At 40.2% G+C, this 23,985-nt stretch overlaps 1 protein-coding gene across 1 annotated transcript in view; it reads left to right on the top strand.

Moving 5' to 3' along the window:
* FAM19A1 (family with sequence similarity 19 member A1, C-C motif chemokine like) overlaps positions 1-23,985 on the top strand; it is a 234,592-nt gene that overhangs the window by 162,534 nt on the left and 48,073 nt on the right. The window contains exon 2 of the mRNA XM_009284378.1: positions 20,355-20,495. Coding sequence (XP_009282653.1) covers positions 20,355-20,495 — 141 coding nt within the window. The remainder of the gene's footprint in view (positions 1-20,354; positions 20,496-23,985) is intronic.

The following is a 23,985-nucleotide window of genomic DNA, read 5'->3' as shown; positions in this document are numbered from 1 at the left end:
AAGGAATAGGAGCTCTTATTCCCCAGGACATAAGTGTATAAGCAGGCTATATTGTAATTGTCCCATTTGTGGGCTTCTTTAATGTTGCTTTGAAGCCCTTTGTGTTTCTTCTGTCAGAACGAGGACAGAACAGATGAGGGACAATTGTTCTGATCTAGTTTGGCACTATTTATGTTGCAGGTTTGTACATGGTTAAGGGCCATTTAGCAGTGAACCTGGGATGCTCTGAGGATTTCTCAGACGCGTGGGAGATTCATCCTTAGTTTGAAGCATAAGCACAAAGAAGTTTTCGAGAAGGTGTGGCTAGCAACACAAATCACATTGGGGAATGTGCATGACAACTTTGACATTTCCTTCCTTGTTCCATCCTGTAGCAGTGACTCCGGACAAGGCTCCGCAAGACAGGCTGTCAGATGATGAATGAAATAAACAAAACTTTGAGTGTGTACTTCTGATGGCATTTCATAGCATGAGTCTTCTTTTGAGAGAGCACATCAAAACTGATGTGGTTTGAGTACAAAGAGAATACAGGAGATGGAAGCGTGAAGGAGATTTGCTCTGGATAAGAACAGAAAAAACGGAAATGCAAGACCTGCAAAGGGATATGGAATTCCCAATATATGACTTATTTTAGGAATATGTGTCCTAAATAAATTGGTGATACTTTGCAGTGGGTTACTATTTTCAGATGACTAGAATGACCTCTGCGACATCGGGACCATCTCTGGGAATTTAAAAACAACCGTACTGGGACAGGCCAGGAATCCAGTATCTTGTCTCCAGTAGCAGTCGCAGCACATGCTAAGGCAGAGTACAGGAGTGATAAACAAATAGGGAGAATTTCCCCCTAGACTTTCCCAGTTTTCCATAGTTTGTGATTCAGGGATTGTGTTTAGTAACCCTTAAAAGACTTTTCTCCCATTTGCTTGTCTAACCACTTTGTGAGCTCATGGAAAACTTTCAGTTCATGTGCCTTGTGTGAGAAAGTCTCCCTTATTTGTTTGAACCTTTAACTGCATATTCTGTCGTAACTCCCGGGCTTGGTACTGGAAGACACAGTGAAAATTCGTATTTCCCTGACATTTAGCAGTACCCTGATTACACATCATTTCAAACCACACCTCTCGTTCAGACTCCAGAAAGTGACTCTTATTTTGTTTAGAAACATTCAGATTTTGTTCTGAACTGGTATTAGTCACCGCCAGTTTAATATTTACTTTTTACAGTTGGGCAAACCTAATCTCCTCATATGGAGCTTTGGGGGTTGCGTCAATGAGTTGCAGTTGACTTTTTTTGTCCTCTTCTATTCACTTTATATTGCTATTTTACTGAGTTTTGTTAATAAATGTTTATTGGCTTCATTATGAATAAAGTCAGATCTAAGGCAAACACCTTCCCGAATAGCAAGTGATTTTGGAGGACTTTGTTTTGGGGACAAAATTGAAGTTTCTGAAAGGTGCCTGTTTGTCAGGGTATTTATCTTTAACCTTTTCTAGTACCCAGGTCTCTTAGCACATCTCCACGTAGACACGCAAAATCAGCAGCTACTGTGGGATAACTTGATTTAGTTATTCTTTTAGCCAGCAGGGTCAGCGGAGAACTGTCTTGTTCATAGGAGTTAAGTGCTAACATTGTATGCAGGCTGAGAGCCGCAGAATTGCTGTTATATGTCAGATCAGCTGTTCAGAGGACTGTCATATGTAGCAGCTGCCCTTATAACTGTCATTTACTGTTCCTGAGAGACTAGAAGTATATCAAAAAGTTTTTTAAACACAGAATTATGAATCCTCCCTTGAAGATATAGATGTAGGTTCTTCCAGCTTATATTTTTCCTTTGTGAATTTTGAATGAATTGTAAGCCCTTATTTTTACACTTCTCTAGTAGTGGCTTTCATACTAAAAATCTCAGACCTCTACAAATAAGAGAGAAAGCATTTTCTTTATATAACTGCATTAATTTAAGAGAAATCACACCAGGATATGTTAGGTCCATTTGCCAGGTAAGCTTCATAAGAGGTGTTCTGCCTCATTCAAAGGAGTAAGAAATACATAACGCTGTTGTGAATCATGCTACAGTGCAACCTTCTCTGGGGTGGGACATGATGACACACAGCCAACATGCATGCAGTTCCAGGAGTGAAGAGATGAGTATATTCATCTGCAGCATGAATTTAAGTGCAATGCAATTATGCAAGTCAGAATCCTGTCCCTTTTCTAATGGCTTATATTGGCATTCACCGTCATAAAATTTGAGCATCATTCATGAGGGAACGTTCCATAATGTTCCATGAGGAACTTTAACGCTGCTATCTTTGCCTAGTGGAAATAGGCTAGTATTTTTTTTTTCTTCATTCCAATTCTCATAGCGTACAAAAGAATGTGAGTGGTACCTGGCTTGAGTTTCTGGTGGGAAACTGGGTAGAGAGGTTGACTCTCTTGTGACTGTGAATGTTCCTGAATCATCTGGTAATGAATTTTACAATCTGATTAAGCTCTTCAAAGTTTGTGTTTCCTGTTGCATACACACCAAAGCCACCTGCTACCAGGAAGCGATGAGTGAGGCTACGATGGACGTCATGGCTTGATAACCAGGTTATTGAAGCCTAATTCTGTGGAGGGCTTTCAAAAATCTGCAGGGTGGCAGTAACTAGACCTTGCTATCTTATGGGACTGATACAAAGAGCAGTGGATGATACTTCTCAGAAAATAATCTTGATGAGATGGCGTCTGCTACTTTGTAAGGGATTGAAGTTTTCTTAGGACGCTGTTTCATTCCTACCCAAGGGAATTTGGTTGAAACAGGAGATTTGATTTCATCTCTTGTCATTGACATTTGGAGTCTTGCATCTTTTGCAAAGATGATTGCCATCATCTTTTGCCAAAATGACTTTTCTCTCTTTCTCTCTCTCTCTTTTTTTTTTTTTAATCAACAACCAAAACTGTCTGGGGAGTTCAGCTTAAATATTCACTTTAACTAAACCTGTATTTCTCCAAGAAGTTTCAGTGTAGTTTTACACTTTTCTTTTTTGCTTTGTTCTGATGCCCAGGTGCTAACTCTCTCTCTCTTGAGGATCAGAAACAAAGCCATAAAACCAAGAGCAGTTGACTGGGAAGCCCTTATGTTAGATAACTGGCCAGAAGGGAGCAGAGCTATCATCAGTCCATCATGCTGATGACCATCTGATGAAATTCACAGCATGATAAAAAGAATTTCTTACTGAGTGAGGGTCAGTGAATGAGCATCACCAGCTAAGAGCTTGTTTGTCTAGGACATTGATCAGTGCATATTTTCAATCATCTTAAATATCATCCCTTTTGAAGCAGTCACAGTTAGTCATTTATTTAGGACACAAAACCTCTAACGTAAGCAAGGATTAATCTTGGAAGAAAACTAACAGAGACAACAGCTTTGTGCCATTTCATTTGTATAATTAATGTTCAACATTAAGTGTTCACTCAGCTGATACATGCATGGTACTAGCAAACTAAATTCATTCAAATGCAAACAGTTTCTCTTGTATTGTTTTTGGAACTATATGGTACATTTGTTCAGCTCCCTGGTAATACTTTAAAAGCTAATTACTTTGAAAAGTAAACAAGTATGTTTGTTTATTCATTTATGTTTATTCATGTATATACATCAAGAAGTGTCAATTGGTTGTTTTTGAGGTTTTGGGTTGAAAGAGCCCAAGAAGAGAGAACCATGAGTTTGCTGAATTACTGACAGTGCTGTATTTTCTATTTTCTCTCTGCAGTAGTTTTTTCTATTGTCAGTCTCTACAATACTTTCTTTTACCTAAAGAAAAAATACTTTTTCTTTAAACCTGGTTTAAAAATAATTGGAATCAATGCTTTAGGATCGTGTAAATTTTCAGCAGAAACAAGCCAACAAAATAGTGATAGTGGGGAGGAGACTACAAACGCCCAGGAGATTTGATCTGTTTGGAAAGCAGCAAGCAGTGGAATATTTATGCACAAATTGAATAGACCTCACAGATAGCTTGCCTACATTGGCTGGGGATGATAGGCTTTTGATTGCTGCAATGAAAACATGAACGAACAAAGCAGGGAAGGAAAATGGGAAATTTGGGGCAGCTGTGTCCTATTGTGCCTCTTCTCAGCCCAGCTTCCTCTTGTGCTGTGCACTGAGCTGATTCCCTCCCTGACTCTGTCTCTGCTGCAGCTCAGGACCAGGAGCTCAGATGTTACAAGCCCATGTGCTTTCTGCTCCATGCCCTCTGCACTGACACCATTATCTTAGATGTAAACAGGAAGGTACAGAAATTTGCACTTCTTTAGTTGCTAGTTATGGCAAACATCTCAGTATTCAACTGTGCCAGTGAAACATCTGCACTCAAGTGGTCTCACCAGTCTTGCCTGGGTGGAAGAGACCATGAGCTCTTCTTTGCTCCTTGCAGGTCATCAGCAGGAGGATGGGAACCACAATTGTTTCTGGATGCCACACGGGTGGTACTCCGTAAGGCTGTTCCCCAAGCATAACCAGTGAGCAGGAGGACAATGTTTAAGTCTTCCAGATCTAACCTGAACCTTAGATTTTTCAATGATAAAGTTATACACTTAACACTTAGATATAGACTGGACAATGTCCAGTAACTTCTCAAAGGCAGATAATAATTATTATTAATAATAATAATAATAATAATTCATGACCTTGATATAAGGAAGCTCCTGCTTCATGTTTTTAAGGGAGCAGTCAGATTATTAAATCCTTTACCCAAAACTTGTGCCCATCAGCCTCAGCATCTTCTGACATGACAATTATTTAGGACCTAGTGCTATCTCACTGAGCTAGAAAATTTCTCGCAAGACCATCTCCTGGTCTGAGAAAGTTCTGCCATTAGATTTCTGTTCTAGCACCATTAATTCACTAGTCTGCCTCTCAGTATGATCCTGTGCTTGCATATAAATCCCTCAGAATGGTCTTTAAATCTAAAATTCTGGTTCCAGTATGGCTGAATATTGTTTATTCATGTGAAAAGAAGTATCTGATCCTGAAAGTATTAACATATATATTCAGATATTGAAGAGGTGATTTGTCCCACAGAGAGAATTATGCTTTCTAAATAAGAGAAGGGCTACGATGCATGCGACTGTGAGAAGGTGATTGCAATATCAAAGCAGGAAATGGAATAAATGAACTTTCCAATTATTTCAGTAACTTACCTGCTTGATAGAGTGTGTAAATTATTGTAATTTATTTAGATGAAATTTGTGTAAGCAAAAGTATTTTTCTAGATACACTAATTTATCAGAGAAAGAATTTTTTAGATGTTTTCCATGGATTTCTTTTTGTGATGATTGAAATAAGGCCCACATCCTAAAGCTATTATTGTAGCAACACGGATTTTCTGGCTGCATTACTTGTTCACAGATGGTTAGCCTTTGACATGGCAATGAGATTGTTCACTTCTGCAAGATGTTAGCACAGATCAATAAGAAAACTGTCTTACAGAGAGAACACCTGTTTGTCAACCAAGCCTGCCTTAAAGGTATTTCTGATAGTACGTTTTCGTTTGTGCAGTCAAAAGTCAGTAGTTTCCCTGGCTGCAGCGTTAAATTCCTTCTTTGTTAGTGTGCAGTTTGATAGTGGTAGGAGAAGACTCCCTTTGGAAAAAGAGGGAAACCCACATCTTTGCAGTGCTGGATTTCTTAGCAGATTGGGCTTAAAACTCTGTTCCCGTACTCCGTTCTGGGCCATGGAGGTATTGCAAGTGCTAGTTTAGTTTTCTGCCAAGCAAAAAATCACTTTCATCTTCCAAATTTTAAAATAAAGATTTGGAGACTGCTCTATCCAGGTTGTGGCTCATAGGAAACAGGGCCTCTGCCCATTTACCAGTGATATTAAAATATGCGTTATGACGGATTTCGCCGAAGTCCAAGACTCGTAATAAAAAGGATCAGAAAAATTTGAAGGCCCGGGAGATAATGTGAGTAGAACTAGAAAAATGTGAACTAATATATCTGGGGAAAATAAGTATTTAAGTATTAATTTTGAAAAATTGTTAGCTGCTACAGCGGGGACGAAAAAAATAGGGAAGTGATGGCATTTTCTCAAAGCACAGGAGGTAATAGTCTCTTTTCTTGTTGAGAACACTGCTGGAAAGCACAGAGCGCCATTTCAATTAGATATGGCATCCCTCTTCCACTCTTAGACTGTTGGCTAGATTTTCTATTACACAGCATCTGTCTCTGTTTCTATCTATTCCTTGCCTATCTCCATGGTGCCTGCATGCCTAAGCAGTAATAGATAAATGCCTGTGTATCTGGTAGTTTATACACTGATGCTCAAATATTTTTGAAAATTGATTAACTTGTGTTGGTTGTCTATGTTTTTGTTAACGGTACTGAAGAGCAGACTAGAGATAAATGCTGGGTTGGGAAAATAGGGCAGATTTCCTCTCTTAAATGGAGATAATACTCATCAACTTAAGAGCACAGAATTTTTATCACTGTTAATAATAATGTTGTTGTTATATAGTGGAATCTTAAAAACATCAGTACCAGCGATGTCAATGATGCAGAGAAGAACTATAGACATAATTAAGGTGATGGAGGCAGGCTTATGAAGAAAGATGAAGAGAAGCAGCAAATGCACAGTTTGACTAAGTGGTAATAATGATGATGGGGGATGTGATGACCATCTAAAACGTATCTGACATCTGTAAACATAGAATAGGGAATAGTTGTGTTCAGTTGGTCATAGCATTACAATTAGGGTTAATGAGGAAAACTGAGTAAAAGAAAACACAGAACATTTTTTTTGCTGTTCAGCCCAATGGTAGAGCACATTAAACGCTAGAATGGTATCTTCAAAGGATCCCCTGTTGCACCAGCAGAAGCCCAATTGCTTAAGTAATGTGAAAATAAATTGAGCAAGATGCTCATGAGTATGCAGAGGGAAACATTTTGATACTGGGAAAGGACTGGGCAAGATGACCTCTTCTGCTTCTAATTTCCAACACAGTATTAGAAAGAGTTGGCAGAGATGCCCTATTTCTAGTTTGCAGGCATTTCTCATTTTTTTATTTGTAATGAGAGACCAGTTTATATCCAAAATTATCCAAAACTTTCAAGATTGGAAATTCAGGTAGCTGAACTGAGGGTTCAGAGCATTAGGGTAGTTTCTCTGCTGGGGCTCACCTGGAGCTGCACACCCTGGATGCACATGAACCCTATGGGATGGCAGTTACACCTGAGCTATCTGAAGCAAAACATTTGGAGTTGAATTAAATGATGCTTCTCCAACCAGCTCAAAAGCAGACAAAGCTGGACATGCATCAGGACAAGTCTAAGAAGAATCGAGGGAAGGAGAACCATTTGCGTGCGGTGCGGCAATCGGCACAGCATCTGCAGCGCATTAGACTAGCTGCTTTTCCTTAGGATGTTGCAGCACATGCATAAGGACACGTGATTTTTTGTGTGTGTGTGTGATTGCCTTGAAATATATTGTTTGGTTTATTTTGGACTAAAAGTTGAATTATTTTGTTTTAATGTAAAATGGCTGCGTCGTGATCATAAGAGACATAGTTCAAGTAATTTCCAATTTCCTTCTCTGTCTGGACTTCAGCTTTCAAGATACGTTCCCCTTTTTGATGAGAATATGAGTACGTCATAATGTTTCTTGGCTGTAGTACCATATAGGAAAGAAACTGGAAATCATTAGCTAAAAGTAATTGAGTTACATGAATTATAACCCCTCCGAGACATAGGGATTTTATGTTGAATTGAAATTTATTGATGTTTGCCAATGAAGTGTCTTTTTTTTTTAAAAAAAAATCTGTTTAAAAAGCAAATTTAATTTAAAAAAGCCTATTCCAAATTCTCAGAGATAGTATTTGGATGAATACCGATCATTACCAAGGGTAAACAGGAGAGAGAAAAATACATGCATTTTCTGCCTGGCCTTTTTGGTTCTGCTAACAACAGAGCTCCCAGCACACTACTACTGTTTAACTAATAAAAAATAAATTAATATGAATTTCAAGCCAATGCTGTAATGTATCACACGTTGCTTTCAAAGTAGGAAATTATTTGCTCACTAGACTTCATGTATTTCCACTCAAGTATGCAGCCCTTTTTATTCATATTATAAGGGAACAGAGTGAACTGAATTGCGCATGTATTCAAAGAAGCAGTACAAATCTGAACAGGAGCCAGACGATCAATTATTAGGATATAGTACTGCATTGTGTTGTTCACCAGGAGCTTCAAGAGAGACGAGAAAGAAATTGTCAAAGAGAGAAACATTCAATGCAGTTACAAAAAAGGTAAAAAGAGAGAGAGAGAGGGGAACCAGAATAAATCACGGTTAGAATTGTATGCTGAAAGCTGGAGCGGAAAGACAGAGCAAATCAAGGTGACAGGAAATAAAATATTGCTCATCAACAGTAACAGGGAGGAGAGAGACATCAAAACATGGAGACTCATGCAAAAAAAGGCAGCTCGGTATAGTGACTACAGGAAAATGCAGGGGAAAGGAGGTCTTGGGAATGTTCAAAGTGGTTTGGAAAAAGAGAAAATCAGTCAGACTTCATTTGTTTGAGATGAATGTCACCGAAACAAAACCAAAAGAAGAAAATAAGAGGAACCAAAAGTTATCATGAAATAAAATATTGCCATTTTCCTCTCCCTTAAAATTTTGGTGTGGAGGAGGCAACTACCCTTCCACTAAGGCTTCCCACAGAAGCGGCCACAATGAAGAGTTAAATCTTGAGAACGGTAAGGTCTGAACCCCACATCATCCTCTGCTTCCCTCCCTCTTCCTCAGACGTAGTTTGGTCCTGACCAGTAGTAAACAGCTTAATCATGCTTAGGTCTGGATGAAGTAGATTATTTTGAGAGAGAATTTTTTTAACTTGTTAATTTATAACCACAGTATAGTAGCCTGAAAATTAAAATATTGCTGTTCACGTATCCAGTCTGTAACATTTACTGAAGTGTTTGACTGTGCTTGAAGCTAAATAAAGTTCAGTAATGAGCGCGCTATAAATTCCTCAGGCTGGAGACTACCAGGTTCTTCTGCTATGGATAATGTATGCAGTGTAAAACGCTTTCCGTGCAAAAGCAACTGATTGCTTCTGTTCCTTCGGTTCCATCCTCTGTCCTTCTGTACCATTGTACAGTCAGTTCTGGCAAAGGTATCATTTTCTACTCAAATGTAGGACCGGCTGCTGGTGGTCATCATGTGAATGACTCTAGGAATATATGGGGTGGGATAACGTGCACCTTGTCCACTGAAAAATGACTGAGAAATGATTGCTTGACATTGCTTAGCTGCAGCAGAGTATAGAATTTACTGCTGCTGCTGCTCGTGGCACACAGCACCCGTACAGTGACATTTTCGTTACATATGCTGTAACTTATGGTCCTTTGTTTTCCTTTTCGTGGATTTTGTAACACGTGGTCAACCCCATTGACGAAAATGTTACTGCCGCTATAGCAAGACAACTCATCTGTAAGAGATCCCATTCAAAACATCTTCACTTTGATCCCACCCTAACACCTCAGTTTTATACATTGGCCAAATTCTTTCAGTCCCGTTCCTCCTTGTTATTTTATTTATTGCCATTCTTTGGAAGATTAATGTGGCTTCTGCACTGGGTATAATTCTCTATATCAGTCTGTCTATAGTATCTCTGCAATCCTAGCTCTTCATCACTGTACTTTCTTTATGGATCACATTACTTTCACCACCCCTTATCTAACTACTTCATAAAAACCACCTCACACATTTATAAAGCATGACAAGAGCATTACCATAAACTATGTTACTCTGCTCAGTAAACACATCATAGACTCTCCATAGGCTAATCATCTTAGTGGATAAAATTATCTGGGGATGAATTTATCTGCAGCAATCATATCAAAAGACAAACTGTATAGAACAACATTGTTCTGCTTTTCCATCATTTTGTCTGACTGAAAGCCTGGATTTTAAAGTTGGTTATTGCTGATCATCTTCATAATCAGTAGATTTATTTATGAATATTTAACAGAAACCCTGAAAGTGTGAGATTTTCATGTATCGTATGAAACAATAAAGGGTATGTTATGAGTGTAATAAGCAATTTTGAGTCTCTTTTGAGGTTGATGGGAAAAGTAATATAGTGTCCCAATTTGGAGAGCAGGCTGTAGATAAAGGCATTTAATAAAAGGATTAGGCAGTTTTAGAGATCTGGAAACATCAAGGTGCTTGGGGAAAGCCTGTTGTGCAAGAGCGAGACTCTGGCAGGACCAAACAGTGCTCGCGTGGTTGACAGAATAATTTTTAAATCCTTTCTTAGTAACTACTTCTCATGCACACGTCTGTATTTATTTCTCAGCAGCAGCTGTGCCTAAATCGCATATTTCTTATCAGCCTAATTATTCCTGAAAAGAGAGTTATCCTATCTTTCTTTCATTGTGTGCCTTTTCTAAGACTCATTTAACTTAACATACATTCTTTGGATGCCTTTTGCTGGCAGCAGTTAGAACAACAACATTTTGAGGCCCCAAGAACAATATTCTGCGGTTCACCCAACTTTTGTTGTTAGGATATTTTCAGGCGTAATTCCACTTTGGATTTTCATTGTGCTCTGGCAAGGAACTAGAGATGCCAATATTGGAAATGTTCGTTTCTGTTCAGCAGCAGCAATGTTCATTTCTCCACAGCTTTGTTACCTAGAAAATTTGTTCTGGGGATGAATTGTGCAGCTGCAAAGCAACGATCAGAATAGCATAGTAGGTCTTTTTAATCTCTAGTTTTATACTGCTGCTTGCAGTTTAAGTTACAGGAGGAGCTCTGCTTCAATGCAGGCATATTACATCTATTTTGCCCAAACTGTTTTTTTTTATCCTCTCTGACAAATCAAATATTAAATTTTCCAAACCACTCAAGTGACTAAGGGCAAGATTTTTTTAAAGATACTTCCAGATTTTATGCTCAACCTTAGTAGACCTACATCATGTAGACCAAAAAATCCCATTTACAAGTGATATAGACCTTTAGGAGTGTCATATCTCACTGAAAGTCGACGAAATTTAGAGTCATAATGCCTATTACTTTTTGATATGGAACTGAAATTATTTCTCAAAAATAATGTTCTTCTTTTTCTGAATTTTGAAAGTTCTACCTCTTCATATACACCTCTTACTGGCATTCCAGAGCTGTAAATCCCACCAAAACTTCTAATTTCTAACCTCCATTTCTCCAAGTTGCTGTAATTGATCTCCCTTTGAAGTAAAAAAACTCATTAAAAGACTGAAGATCCCCACTAAGAGAACATTGAATTCTTGACTGCCTCATGAGCTACATATCTGCTTTTTGTAGTTCATCAATACGAGAATGCTAACAGTACCTATTGCAAGTCACTTTCAATACTCCCTGTGACAAAAAAGCAATCAAACGTATGGGGTATGTGTATGGTCCTCTGCAGACGGTTCTGCCTGGTTGCTTTCACTCTGCTGTCTATCAGGGAGAGCATACACACACAATAAGTGAGATTTTCTCATAAACTCTGTCATTTTTGTGTATGTGTATACTGCACACGTGCACGCAAAATCATAATTAAAACTACCCATAACTCTGCTTCAATAACAGCTAGAAGCAAATTCCTCATCAGCATTCCTCTCCAGCCACTCGTGCCCTGTTGTCCTCTTGAATACTTCAGCCGACGCTGGTTATCGCATTGCCATTTGAGATGCGATGTGCCAGAGGCAGTAGCTGCTAGAAGACTGTCTTGTTTTTCTGGATACCATTTTTCCTTTGATTCATCTTTAAGAGATTTTTTTTTTTTTTTAATATGCATAAGAATAAGGTCCTGTGCAAATTTCTCAGGAGATCAATTTGCAAGGCTCTTTAGTAGAAAGACCTATTCTCTAGTGTGTATATTGGTTTGATATGGAAATCCATAAGCCTGCCCTAGATCTACCCACATCTCATATACTGGTGTGCTCTGGGTTTTCTTTGTGAATTCAAGAGTAGAATCTGTACCATTTCTTCTCTGCAAAAAATACTTATTTTTAATTTCTGTGAATAAACCAGTTCTTGAGGATCAGAGTCTATTCTGGGTGTAGGTATAAGAATCTGTAAATCTCTCAGATAAAAAGCCTCCTGTGGCTGATGGCAGAGAGCATTAGTAGAAAATCGTAAAAGACTACAAATGCATGTGCTAATTAGAGCTTTGCATATCCCTGCTTCCCCTATTATACTGAACAGGAAATAAAATACAAATGAAAAAAAAAAAAAGAGTATTCAAATGAAATATTAACATTCTGCCAAACAAAATATTTTAAAGATATTATTTTCCTCTAGAAATTTTTTTGTTATGGATTGTTGTGGAAAACTTTGGTTTCATAGAAATGGCCTCTTCTGTCAAAACTACTCTTAGAAAATTAGCTTATAGCACTGTAAATAACCAGAGATGCCTGTGCTGAATGCACATTGCCCCTCTTAGCCTTTGAATTCTGACTCCAGAATCTATCAAAACTTTGGCTTGGTATGAAATTAATTTCCATCTGTAGCTGACCTGCTTTGTCCAGCAGTTCTTCTCCAGACTCTGACCACGTGTGCAATGGGTCAACACAAACCAAGACAGCACATTTCTGGTCTTACTAGAAATAGGGTCGTTGTATCAGTGATACAGAAACCGGGGCCTGAACTGAACAGGAACGTTGCACCGCCCACCAGGAAAGAGGCCCGTGGGCTCCCGGCTGAGCTGTGACCTCCATGAGTACTCTTTTAAGTGACCTAGACATCGGAAGAAGCTCAATAGGAGTTTGAAATGAACCACAAGGTGCAAATCCACAGGAAACCAAATTTTGCTAGCCACACTCCCCATGGAACTACTTGTTCTGGTCTTTTGTAAACAAATAGCATTTTCTTTAGAGGAGGTACCCTGTGTCTCCAGAACCCTTTCCTAGCAACAACATTCGAGAAAATAATATCTCAACCTAAAACTTAATGACCCACAATGGGAATCGCTTATGTTGCTGCAGTTGCATAGAGCCTTCCCAAACTGAAAATAATATATATCCCACGTAATGAACAATGGAAATACTGAATATTAATGAAAATATAATTTAGGGAATTATATTAGGGAAAATAAAATAGGGAAGAGGCCACTGCAGTCTATTCTGATCCACTGGGCAAAAAAAAATCCAGTATATAAGCAGGAGGCTTGTGGAGCATGTGCAGTGCGTTACAAATTCCCACAGTTACTGTAACTCCATATGTAATGAGTAGCCCATGGATCTATTTCTATCAGTTATCATAATGGGAAAGAATTAAGTATGGCTTAATGCTGACTTTTTATACTTGGGTCCATTTTTTGATAGTACCTTTGTGCTACTTAAAGTTCATGGGCCAAATTCAACTGTTTTGTAACTTCATTGGAACTGATGGCACTCTGGCAGCTGAGGTGCAGTTAACCTCGACCTTATAAAAATGAGTAAAAACCCTAAGCCTTATCTGATTGCTCTGCAGCCATTGTCACTCTCCATGCGCAGAAATACACACTCCTCTGTGTGAGGACTTGTATCATGTAAGCTTGATCCTTTTCCTTCTGGAGCAGATACAGAGTGTCAGTGGATTATATGTAAAACAAAAATTGGAGTGTAATTGCACTGTGGCTGTAAGGAGTCTCTTATCTGTTCACTTATGAAGTGACTTGTGGAGTAGCATGGGACTTTGTTTTTCCATCTGTTACATATTCCCGTCAGAAGCGAATACGTTATTTTATAACTAACATAGTAGTGGCTTATTATTTCTTAAAGTATAGTATTTTCCCCTGAGCACAGTGTAGTCTGTAGTTCTGGCACGTTAGCTGGCATAAACATTTTGATTAAAGCTTATGAATGTATTAATTACACCTGGGAAGTTTCCAAAGCTTATTCAAACTGCAAACTCTTCAAACTGCAGCCCCAAAATCTGAATTCTTTTTAGCAAATGTAAAAATGGCTATCACAGGGTTGCCTTTTCTTTCTCTAGGATGTTTGTATAAAGACGTGAGGTGGCAAGGGTGCAGATTTTTTTACCCATTAGTTTCTGTAAGCACTTTTTCAGAAAGTCTTCAAGTGTCTGAAGAAGTTTTACTGTCATGTTGTCAAACATTTGCTTGAAGTCTAAACAATTTAATTCTGTTTAAAGTTTTCTCTGATCTTCTAGGTCTAGCAACATCTGCATATACTTAAGCATTTATCAGAATAGCGTATGGGTATATGACCCACGGCTTAGACAGGTGTACTCTGCGCTGGGTCAAAAACTGGCTGGACGGCCGGGCCCAGAGAGTTGTGGTGAATGGAGTCAAATCCAGTTGGCGGCCGGTCACGAGCGGTGTTCCCCAGGGCTCAGTTTTGGGGCCGGTCTTGTTCAATATCTTTATCGATGATCTGGATGAGGGGATCGAGTGCACCCTCAGTAAGTTTGCAGATGACACCAGGTTGGGCGGGAGCGTTGATCTGCTCGAGGGTAGGACCTGGACAGGCTGGATCGATGGGCCGAGGCCAACTGTATGAGATTCAACAAGGCCAAGTGCTGGGTCCTGCACTTCGGCCACACCAACCCCATGCAGCGCTACCGGCTTGGGGAAGAGTGGCTGGAAAGCTGCCTGTCGGAAAAGGACCTGGGGGTGTTGGTCGACAGCCGGCTGAACATGAGCCGGCAGTGTGCCCAGGCGGCCAAGAAGGCCAATGGCATCCTGGCCTGTATCAGAAATAGTGTGGCCAGCAGGAGTAGGGAAGTGATCGTGCCCCTGTACTCGGCCCTGGTGAGGCCGCACCTCGAATACCGTGTTCAGTTTTGGGCCCCTCACTACAAGAAGGACGTTGAGGTGCTGGAGCGTGTCCAGAGAAGGGCAACAAAACTGGTGAAGGGTCTGGAGAACAAGTCTTCTGAGGAGCGGCTGAGGGAACTGGGGTTGTTTAGCCTGGAGAAAAGGAGGCTCAGGGGAGACCTCATCGCTCTCTACAACTCCCTGAAAGGAGGTTGTAGCGAGGTGGGTGTCAGTCTCTTCTCCCAAGTAACAAGTGATAGGACGAGAGGAAATGGCCTCAAGTTGTGCCAGGGGAGGTTTAGATTGGACGTGAGGAAAAATTTCTTTACTGAAAGAGTGGTTAAACATTGGAACAGGCTGCCCAGGGAAGTGGTGGAGTCACCATCCCTGGAGGTATTTAAAAGATGTGTAGATGAGGCACTTAGGGACATGGTTTAGTGGGCATGGTGGTGTTGGGTTGACGGTTGGACTCGATGATCTTAGAGGTCTTTTCCAACCTTAATGATTCTATGATTCTATGATTCTGTGACCCCAAACAGGATGATAACACTGGGACATAGACTGTCTAGCTGAAGCTATAGAAATAAATAGAGCTATCAAAACCAGTAATAGTCCTAATGAACTGTCTGGAAATCTTGATAAAATTGGTCCATATGATTTCCTTTGCTCGTATTCCCACGGTGGATTGCTTACAGTGTAACAGAGGGCAGAATTTGACCAGCAAAGCCTATGTAGTTGTTTGGGTATCACTATATTTTTGCAAGTAACATGAACAAGTTCTTACAACAACCTTCAACTGGATTAGGTTGCATGGTGCATTGACAATGAGATGGAAGCAAACGTAACAGAGGATCTGAATTCTAAAATCACTGGGCATATGACCCCAAAAAGAAGGGCATATCTTATCTATCAACTGTCTGTGCCTCCGCCAAACAACCCAAGAAGTCTCACCTAAGCGGTGCTTTGCTCATGCATTCATGCACACATGCATTCATTATGACTGACCTGCCCTAGGAAGGTCCATTAAGTGGAACTCATTTCAAGCACAGATGGTCGTGAATAGCTTAATGTCTGCCTGGTGGCCAGAATAAGTGATTTCTTGATGGCCTTAGACTTCTGATCACATACATGCAGCCAAGGAGGAAATGAAAACATGTTTATCATTTTGATAAACAAACTCTCTCATTGCTGCAGGATGCTCCATGTAACTCAGCAGAGTCAAATACTATTAAATTGTCATCACTGTCAAAGAGAGAACGTATAAGTTTTGCTACCTGAGTCATAGTTAATGACTTCCTCAATGTATAACACAAATCAGTACTGCTGTTTGCCTTTTTTATGTTTGTTTACTGATAAGTTCAGGCTTGGTTAGAATACAGAGGCGAGTTATAATTTTGAAGTGCAAAATATGCTTTTATTATTACCTCTCAGCTAGAGACATAAAAAACAGAGATGACTAGAAGATGGCTTTTTGGCTTCTGCCAGGCATGCACTCAGACCCTATAGATGATTAGATATTTTAAATCACAGCCACCCACAGTAGGCTCATACTCATGATAAAATATTTCACTCTGCAGTGTGTAAACTCAAGGTGGCTTTATAAGAGACAAAAATGAACGTGATTTCAGGAGTGTAGTGCCCTCTAATTAGAATTAAACCATTTGCAGGAGTAACAGGCAGTTGTCCCTGTTTTACAGGAAGAATGATATATAATTTCTACAGTTTTGTATTTTGAGCCTATGCAGAACAAATACTTCCGAAAGGCTAGGAAATATGAGCAGAGTCGTAATACCACAGATAGTTGCCATCTTCAACAGCCCAGCATCCTTCCTGGCAGCCAGTTCTGTCCCTCTTGCTTTGGTAGGCTTCACATTTCCTTCATGCAAAGTTCAGGGCATCCTGTGAACTGAGCGCTCAGAAAGGGTCAGCTGTTCTTACCATCAAGTCCTGCTAATGTTTGGTGTGAAGAGGATATAAGTCATGTTAGGACATTTTCATTCACCTCTGAAGCTTCTTGACGAAAGAGCAAAGCTATTCCTGATTTGCAAGTTCCTGTTTAATTTCTAAGCTTTTTTCTTATTTTCTTGGGGCAGGAGGGAATTAAAAAAACATAAGTTATTTTTCTTACCAGGTGGATAAAGCAGCCACTTCATGAAATGTAACTGTCAACAAAACATTCAGAAGACGCTTACTTAGAGGATTTTAGGGCCCTTCTGTCTCCTTTAAAGATCAATGGCAAATACCCTGTTGACTTGAATGAGTTGGATGAGGCTGTTATTATGGAAACAAAGCCAGAAGCTACCTTAGCTCAATAGACCATAAACTTCCAAAAAAAGACATTTCTGTTCTTTGTGACAAGGATTTAAACTTTTGCTGCACTCACAGCCTAGCAGGTCAATAATTCACATTTTTTCAGGACTCCCAGCACTGTAACATCTCACCAGGTCTTCCCATAACCTAGAAGAACCACTGAAAAAAAATCACTGGTTCAGGAGCAGAAGTCCTCAGATGGTATTACAGCATTTCTTGGTGCAGTCCCCACCCCACTGAAAACTGCTGTATCGGTTTCTGCGGTGCTGAACCCCCCCCCTCCCCCCAAAAAAAAAAAAGACAGAAAGAAAAAATAAAAATCACAGATTAAAAAGGTACTTCACATATACATCTGAACATGTTAACATTTTTTCAGTGGAAACTGAAGATTGATTCATGTTCCGCTCCCCGCTCTAACTTGTTTCCTCATTTGTACAGCTAAAATAGAGATTTAAGTTGAACATGTCTGTATCCCCCAGTATATTTGTGATATATATATTTCTGTGACTAACGTAATCAAGAGTGTGCTTTTTCAATGAGGTTTTTTCCTAGTCTCACTGTGTCCATTTGTATTTGTCTGGGTACCTCTATCTATTCCCGGTTTGTATACGGCTTTTAAAAGGTCTAACATGTATATGCACGGCTGCTAAAATATATACCAGCAAAACACATTGCATGCAATGCTATCCAGCAGTCATTCATAGGCTAACTGTGCTTTAATGGAAAACTCTGATCCCACATAACAAATTTTGCAGGAAAACCGGGTGTGTAACATGCATAACTTTCTCCATGTGAGATGGATTTTTTCTTCTGTATCAGCACCGGGGAGGGTCTTTTTATTACTGTTGTTAGTATTATTATTATTATTTGCATTACAGATATAGTCCATGCAGATAAAAGTTCCAATTAATGTACTTAACTGTCTAGTGGTAAAACAAGTGTTTTTTCATTGCTTTTATAGTTTCATTATGTTTTGCTACTCCTAAACAACTATACACTTTGAGTTAATTTCTTTATTGCTGCAACAACTTGCGCTTCCACATAACGATTAAAGGCATTATAAAGCTCATCCACCACAACCCATTATTTTGAATAGATAACCAAATAAGCAAGACTAGCTCATGTGGTTATTAGTACTCATACAGCAAATTAATAGAGAAAATTAAGCATTTAGCTTATTCACAGATATTTACCACACAGTCTATGTAGTCTAAAATTAGAAATGCTTATTACTGCATACATTATCTTTATTGTTGAGGTTGCGATCAATAAAATCACAAATCTTTCTTCTCTTAAGGCATGACCATAAGATGAATTAACCAATGAGAATCTTTTCATTGCTTTCAATATGATTTGGATGGGGGAACAGGGAATTTATCTGAAGAATTACTTCATAGAAAAATACAAGCATTTGGGGCTGAGTTGATCGTCACAATTCCTCTTACTCCTAAGAGACACTTAAAAGACCATTTGTCAGATGATGGCTTTCTGAATTGTTGGGATCTCTCTTCTGTGACACCTATTGGCTTTCAAAAAGCTTGTGTCAGCATGCCAAATGCACCTAATAACTAATACATGAAGCAGCATTTCTCTCCAGATGAGTTAAATATTTACTGCAGTTAGTCTTGTCTCATGCTTGCAAACTCATCAGTGCTTAACCCCATCACCATGCAACCTAAGCTCATTTACCCTAATGGACATTCACAGGCTTTCATCCACTGGCTCACCCTGGACAGTCAGTGGTTTGAAAATTTAATATTATAAAACATTTCCACACTTTCTGGAGTCCCTGTTCATTGGTAGTTGTTGCACTACTTAATGATGCGGGTGCACCTTATGGCACACCACCATATGACCTTAACAGCACAGAGTGAAGGGAGACTCCTCCCTGCCCATCTACCCTAGTGCTTCACTACAGAAATACCACATTTGTAGAATTACCAGGCAGCTGGACTCACTCCTGCGCAGGGAGATGCCGCTGGACTCCCAGATCTTTTCCAAAATCCCTTGTTCACAGCCAGACGTGGATCAGCATCTCCACACTGCTTATTCTCCTACCTGGCTGCAGGGTTACTATAGCGTTCAAAAGCTCCCAAAGTTGTTTCAAAAAGAAGAGTGAAAGCCAAAGATAGGAATAATGCTTTTTACGCTATAGTAAAAGCATGTACAGTTAGCATTTCATAGTGGCATGAAGTAATAATGCTTTTCTAGCAAACCTAGCAAATCTTCTTACACATCCTGCTCTTTAGTAGGCTGTGCATGATGTTTTGTGCTAAGTTTAAACAAATCCTGCCAAATTTATGCCACAATTTCATGAAGTAGCCAAATATCTGTGGGGAGCAGACTGGCACTGTTAAATACTTGGTGATTATGAGCTAAAACAATCTGAACTGAGGAACCAAGAAATTACTTGGGCAGCGCATTAGCCCACTGTGGTGACTCATCTCCTTGCACTGTACTACTGAGGTGAATGGGAATAATACACTTGACGCTCCATTTCTGTGCGTAGCATATGCCACAACCACCAAGAATTCATAAACCTTAAGCCACCATCTATCTGTCTATCACTCCTTTGTGTTCTCTACCTAATCAAACTATTGCAAATGTTCATAAAGATCAATTAGGGAGAAGACAAATTAAGCCTGGTGATCTTGCACACAACGGGAATGTTTCCTGCCCTTAAAACTGCCAATTTAGTGAGTGGGGTAGCAAAGGGAAATGCTGTTGGACCATCCTGTAATTTGCAGAGGCTGATCATCATCCCCTAAGGGCTGAGTACTGGTATAGAATCAAATATCTGGAGAAAAAACTTATTTCTAGATGGATTCCCTTAGCCCCTGTCCTCGTATGAGAGGATGTTTGGGGGAAGAGGCCTCCAATATTACAAGTATAAAATCAGCCAACAGTTGTTGCACGTTTACTGTAGTATGTTACCTACATTTCTTCAGGCCAAGACCTTGACACAGCCATTTTTAGGCCAAAAATTTTGCTGATGTCAGAGAAGCTTCTGATATAAGACAGGCAAGCTATATCTACTCTAGAGGGACATTTATCTGCATTCCCTATTAAAACTGAAGTATAGCAGCACCTGGCTTATTCAGGAGCACGCATAACGGGAGAAATAGCATTGTAATCCCACCTGTATAGAAGCCATGCAGAGACACAGACAGGAGCATGCCTGGATGCTTTGATTAGCCACTGCTGCTCTTCCTAATCAGAGTGTCAATATTCTCTTTTTCTTTTTTTCTTTTTTTCTTTTTTCTTTTTTGCCAGAAGGAGGAACGTGTGAAGTTATAGCAGCACACAGATGCTGTAATAAGAATCGAATTGAGGAAAGATCACAAACAGTAAAATGCTCCTGTCTACCTGGGAAAGTGGCTGGGACTACAAGAAACAGACCTTCCTGTGTTGATGGCAAGTAGCTCCTCCTGTATATATGTCTCTGTTTGTGTACCATCCAGTAAATAGCTTTAAGTCTATAGATTATGCATAGGAACTTTGTTGTGGTCTCTATTTAACAAAACAGAAAAATCTATAAGCATAAGCGTACATTTACACCACCTTGCCTGCTACTTTAGTGCATGGTTCTGTGCACATGGGTCACGTTAAGATTTACTCACAAAAATGAGAGTATAGTATTCAGTACAGGCACTTAGATAAGTGTAACAGATTCTGTGGCAGGATCAAGCCCTTAATAAATAACTGGACAAAATTATCCCTTGCGTCACTTCACAGGGCCGCCCTGGTGCCACATTAGTTTTAATTCATGAATAGTTCAAAGGACATCAGCCATTCATTTTGATTTAATTAGCCATTTGAAAAGTCAGTGGCAAAAAAGATAAATAAATGAAACCTGTGGTCTTGTCCTGTAACAAACATTACAGAAAGCTAGGAAAAAAATCTTTGTCTTTTGAAGTCACTGGTGCTGTTTCTTGTCATGGGGATTTTTTTGCTGAAGGGAAAATACCATGTTATTTGTGTCTGGGTTTCATATCAGGTCTAGCTCCACAGGCTGTATTCCTCTCAGGGGCTCCCCTGCCACCGCTGCAAGGTGAAACCATGCAGCAATCAGGGAGAGAGCCGCGGCTTGGAAGTGCTTAGCAAAATATAAATTGCATAAGAAGATGGGGAGTAAGTGATACTAATCCCATTAGTCACCCTTCCCAAACAGGCTGCTCCGTGTTGCAGAATCCCTCTGTGCAGCAGCTTTGTGAAACAGAATATCTCATAAAAGTTCCCTGCTACTCTTTATAGTAAACGTCTGGTGCCAGTGTATATACCACCCCCCAGCCCAAAGGTGCTTCAAAAAGCCAGGGGTCGTTTTGGCTAGAGTTGAGGTGGGCACTGCCCAGGGCTCTCCTCATCCTTCACGTGGCTGGATGTCTAGGGGTGGCGGCGCAGCTGCAGGTTTTGGAAACACCCAACATTTCCTCTTTGGGTCTGTTGTTCTTCCCCCCGCATGAGTGAGAAGGGGGAGCTGTACAAGGAAACATCGGGGCAAATGGTTTCCTCTGGGTACCTTTCCTCAATCACATGCTGCAAAGGCACTAGCAAGTGAGCAGGGGCTGTTCCAGCTGTAGCCCAAAGACAGGAGTATTGGTGGACATAGTGGGCCGTGTAGACAAAGCTCTGAGGCTTGCACATTCAACACTGAAAAGATGAGAGATTGGGGGTGCCTTGGAGGGATGAGAACCTCGCGTTTTCTCAGTAAGTATTTGTGGTGTGTACATATCTGGTTTATATATTAAAGATAGAAAGAAAATGTTTTATTATTTCAAAAACGCTTTCAAATTTTTAAATTGAAGCAGTAATTCATAGGTTGTCACACTGGGAATGCGATTGAGCTTCTGAACTCATGACTAAAAACATGCTATGAACGCACCTGTGAATGATTACACTTCAATCCACATTCTGTCATTCTGTTATTGCTTAATTACCCTGATAAAAAGAAGCTTTTCTTTTTCTGTTAAGCACACTCATAAAACCGTAGGTGAAACCTACAGCTGGTCTTAACCAAAGATCAGCTGTACAAGCCTTGAAGAATTTCATGTTCTTGAGCAGGTCATGAAAAACAGAGGCACCGAGTAGAGTTGAGAGACACCATTAAATCAGATCTCATAATTCTGTTCAGAGAAGAGGAGCTCAAAGAATGCTGTGTTAAGAAAAAAAGGTCGGGTGCAGGTGTGGACTGGAGCCTAATTGCTCTGTCAGGATTACAATAAAAAGAAATGTTATTGTCTGGAATTTTGAAAGGAGTAAGGATAAAACAATGGCTAATAGAAAAGTGCAAAGCTAGTCCCATTGAACTCACTGGTAAGACTCACAGTGACTTCAAAGCCAGCAAACGTGAACTACAAAGGAACGTTCTCCCCTTTCAAGTTTAGTCATTGTAGTCAGCCCATAGCTTCTTTTGTAGATGGCTGGTGAACGGTTCAAAAGCCCAATATGCTGCTCGTAAAAATTAATAGAAGGGGCATTTTCTTTGGCCTTTGTTTTATCCCAGACTTTCCTTTGTGACTTTTGACATACTGACCTGTTTTAAGTCAAAACTTTGACCTATTCAGTGGTTCTGTTCTCGCTAAGGCAAACTCCCAAAACTTCCTATGGGAGTCCCATTGACGTCAATACTTTAACTCACACAAAGATTTGGGATTTGCTGTTTCTTTTGTACATGAGAACATTTCAAAAGGTCATCTGCAACTTTTTACCTTCTTTACCTACTATATTGAAAGGATTAAGACCATGTAATCTCACACTGGGTTTTACACTGTATACAATTTCAAGCCATAATCTGTCACTAAGAAAGCTTGTTTAGGTCCATTAATTAAAAATCCATGGGTGTTCAGGTACAGCAGTATACTCACACCCAGACAGGCTGATCACCTTTGAGAGGTGACAAGTAGTGGGAGATCTCATGTTAGCAGTTTGACTCCCATCTGTAGTTGATTTTTACCTCGACCCATCTCCACCTGATAGCTGTTTAGTAGTGTGTATAAAACAAGCTGAACTTGTCTTGCTCTGTTTTTACCATTGGCCAAATTGTGACTTAATAGGATCAGAATCAAGCTTTTGGTGTTTCTCGGTCCAATTTCATCAGAAAACATCTCATCAAGGCTGATGCTTTGACAGTTTGAGTTCATGTTACAGAGGAGAGATTGCATTGCCTTCCACTCCTACCAGCCATTGCTCTGGGACGCAACTGGGCTGCATAGGTAGGACTGTGTGGAGAGCTAGCTTTGTTTTCTGTTTAAGAGAGAGTACGATTATACGTAGGAATAAGCTTTATCTTTTTAATAAGTATCAGGGGTGATAAATGGTCCTTTTGTCCTCTTGTTGTGAGATCTCATTATGGGTAGCACACCATCATAGTACCTAGGACTCACGTATGCAGTCCTCCTCCTGAATGAGCTGAAATTCAGGCTGAGTATGTGTTATTTGTACTATGAAGGGTGGCTGGAAAGCTGCCTGGCGGAAAAGGACCTGGGGGTGTTGGTCACCAGCCGGCTGAACATGAGCCGGCAGTGTGCCCAGGCGGCCAAGAAGGCCAATGGCATCCTGGCCTGTATCAGAAATAGTGTGGCCAGCAGGAGGAGGGAAGTGATCGTGCCCCTGTACTCGGCCCTGGTGAGGCCGCACCTCGAATACTGTGTTCAGTTTTGGGCCCCTCACTACAAGAAGGACGTTGAGGTGCTGGAGCGTGTCCAGAGAAGGGCAACAAGGCTGGTGAGGGGTCTGGAGAACAAGTCTTCTGAGGAGCGGCTGAGGGAACTGGGACTGTTTAGCCTGGAGAAAAGGAGGCTGAGGGGAGACCTCATCGCTCTCTACAACCACCTGAAAGGAGGTTGTAGCGAGGTGGGGGTCGGTCTCTTCTCCCAAGTAACTAGCAATAGGACGAGAGGAAATG

Source organism: Aptenodytes forsteri, unplaced genomic scaffold, assembly GCF_000699145.1.
Source record: "Aptenodytes forsteri isolate BGI_AS27 unplaced genomic scaffold, ASM69914v1 Scaffold53, whole genome shotgun sequence".
NCBI classification, from domain to species: Eukaryota; Metazoa; Chordata; class Aves; order Sphenisciformes; family Spheniscidae; genus Aptenodytes; species Aptenodytes forsteri.
Note: the sequence above shows the minus strand (reverse complement) of the source record. Positions and strands in the feature narration are given on the sequence as shown.